At 35.2% G+C, this 2,660-nt stretch overlaps 1 protein-coding gene across 1 annotated transcript; it reads left to right on the forward strand.

Annotated features, from left to right (window-relative positions):
• Nucleotides 1–863: 863 nt before the first annotated feature.
• LOC131019638 (peptide methionine sulfoxide reductase-like) lies at nt 864–2,191 on the forward strand. Its single transcript, XM_057948229.1, has 2 exons — nt 864–1,347; nt 1,711–2,191. Exons 1-2 carry the CDS (start codon nt 1,027–1,029, stop codon nt 1,960–1,962), a joined length of 573 nt encoding a protein of 190 aa, XP_057804212.1. The 5' UTR covers nt 864–1,026; the 3' UTR covers nt 1,963–2,191.
• The last annotated feature ends 469 nt before the right edge of the window (nt 2,192–2,660 follow it).

The raw sequence follows: 2,660 nt of genomic DNA on the forward strand, positions 1-2,660 counted from the left end.
TTTCACCACTCTCAATACTAATTAAAACACTTTTTCACCTTTTCACCACTCTCAATACTAGTATAACATATTTTTCTCTACTATCAATACACTTTACTACTTTTCCTTAAAACTCGTGCCGTCCCCAAAGAGGAACTTATTTTGGGGACGGAGGGAGTATAATGAATGTTGTCTACAATTTTTTTTTCAAAACTTATAAATTTACTACCATGCTTTATTCAATATTATAATTGTCGATTTTACAATTAATTAATTATTATTATTAGTATAATTAAAAAAATTAATTTATTTGATTAATTAAAGATTATGTTTTTTTTCCCACTATAACACAATAATTTTTATTTATTATTTTAACACAAAATATAATTAGTTAACGCTATAAAAAAAAACTACAACAATTTATCATGTACGCAAGAGTGACGGGTGGAATACTACTAGTACGATGGATCCTACTAGTTGTTTCCCTACAAAAGTGTCTCGAGTCATGTAGTTTAATGATAATTGGTTTGAAGAAGTACTACATCCGAGTTGAGATTGTATTTTGGTCTGTATGTTGAGTCTGTTTTATTCTCTTTGAGGCTAAGTACATATTGGTAGTCACCGATTCTTAATAAAGTTTATATACCTTGAAAAAAAAGCCACATTCTTAATGGAGTTTTTAATTATTAGAAAAATATGTTATTTAAATTTGAGTAAAATTAATTTAAATGAAAAGCATAAAAATCAAAACTAAAAAAATCAAGTAGGCTATCAACTAACCTCAATGCAGCACTACTTATTTAATGTGGTCCCCCACTATCAAGTAGGCTATCAAGTAAGTCGATTGCGGATGCTCTAAGAAAGATTTGTTCCATCCCTAAAAAAACAAGAAAAGTCTCTGTACCATGCATGTGGTCATAAAATACGGCCAAATTCACAATTCTCCCACTTATAATGAAAACCACTAAATTTGCTTGATTTATATCAATTTAAAACTGATGGGTGAAATTCCTCCCTAATCAAAATTGAAGCTCTCAACCATCAACAATGGCGTCGAAAGAGTCAAGCAACCCGGCGCTCGAACCGGATACGGAGAGCCCAGCGGATCCGGGTCTGGAATTGGCCCAGTTTGCCGCCGGTTGCTTCTGGGGGGTAGAATTGAGCTTTCAGAGAGTGGAAGGCGTCGTCAAGACTGAAGTGGGCTACTCGCAAGGCCACGTCCACGACCCCAATTACGAACTGGTTTGCACCGGATCCACCAACCACGCCGAAGTGGTTCGCCTCCATTTCGACCCCAATGTTTGCCCCTACACAACTTTGCTTCATGTCTTCTGGGCCAAACATGATCCTACTTCTCTTAATCGTCAGGTATTTTCAGTATTTCAATACATTATATATGATGTGGTTGTCAATTTATATATTGAATTTCGTTTTTATGTTGTTTAAATTGATTTCTAGGTATATTTTTCTAGCTTGCTAAAGTTAAGCTTTGAAATGGATGGAAATTGGATCATGAAATGTACTTCCCAACATAGTCCACTCGTATTTTTCACACGTATTAAGTAAATATATTTGGAGATACTTTGAGCATAATCTTTCACCCTTTTTTCATCTAAATAGGTATTATAAGCTCTTAATAGAGGAAATTTTATAAAAAATTGATGAGATTGTTTGGAGTAATAGTGATGAGATTTGAAGAATTTAGTGATATGAGTTGTAATAATGTTGCAGGGAAATGATGTTGGGACACAGTATAGGTCAGGGATATACTACTACAACGAAACACAAGCAAAATTAGCACAAGAATCATTAGAAGCAAAGCAGAAAGAGGTGAAGAAGAAGATAGTGACAGAAGTAGTTGGAGCCAAGAGATTCTACAGAGCTGAAGAGTATCACCAGCAGTATCTGGAGAAGGGCGGAAGAAACGGCGCTGGCCAGTCTGCCGCCAAGGGCTGCAACGACCCCATCCGTTGCTACGGTTGATTTCCATCTTCACAAAAACTTGGTTTATGTTTGAAAGCTTAGATGGATTATGCTTTGTCTTTATTTTCTCCTACTATGTTATGTATTGAGCAGAAGAAGCCTACATCTACTTCCCACCTATCAACTTGTATCCCCAAATTGAGGTGTTAATAAACTCTCTTCACCTCGGATGTATGACCATCAGATTCATGTTCAACTACTTTCTACTCTGTTTCGTTTCAGGTGATAATCATGTGTCAACTAAAATATGTAGTTGGTTCCACTGCATACCCAACTCACAAGATTTTCTTCCAGTATCCACCAAAATAGTTGACCACATCTATTATACATTGACATAGAGTTGATTAGTAGTTTCACATTCAAAAACTAAAAACATTGCTGGACTTGAATCGGTGGCTTATCATGAATGTATCTTAAGCCTTTAGCAGCTGCAACAGAAATTTCAATTCTTTGGGATCAAGGCTATAAAAAAACCCCATAAATTGTATTCTCATAAACCTATAAGGGGGCTTTTACCCTCAATAGTAGGATTACTTCAATCCCACCATTTTGATGAGATAAGAACAAAACAAAACTAGCTTAAATGATAAAACTAATCAAGGGCTTTGGGATATCCCAAGGTTTCAATCCAACAAAGTAAACAATGGATTAGCCTTACTATTTTTATCAATCAAGGCTAATCATTCAAAATAAACGCC

This window comes from Salvia miltiorrhiza, chromosome 4 (genome assembly GCF_028751815.1).
Source record: "Salvia miltiorrhiza cultivar Shanhuang (shh) chromosome 4, IMPLAD_Smil_shh, whole genome shotgun sequence".
Taxonomy (NCBI): Eukaryota; Viridiplantae; Streptophyta; class Magnoliopsida; order Lamiales; family Lamiaceae; genus Salvia; species Salvia miltiorrhiza.

Bases quoted from the DNA above. Each gene is read 5' to 3' on its own strand.
- LOC131019638 (XM_057948229.1), top strand. From the start codon at position 1,027: ATGGCGTCGAAAGAGTCAAGCAACCCGGCGCTCGAACCGGATACGGAG. The intron at 1,348-1,710 runs GTATTTTCAGTA...ATAATGTTGCAG, and splicing joins CTACTTCTCTTAATCGTCAG to GGAAATGATGTTGGGACACA.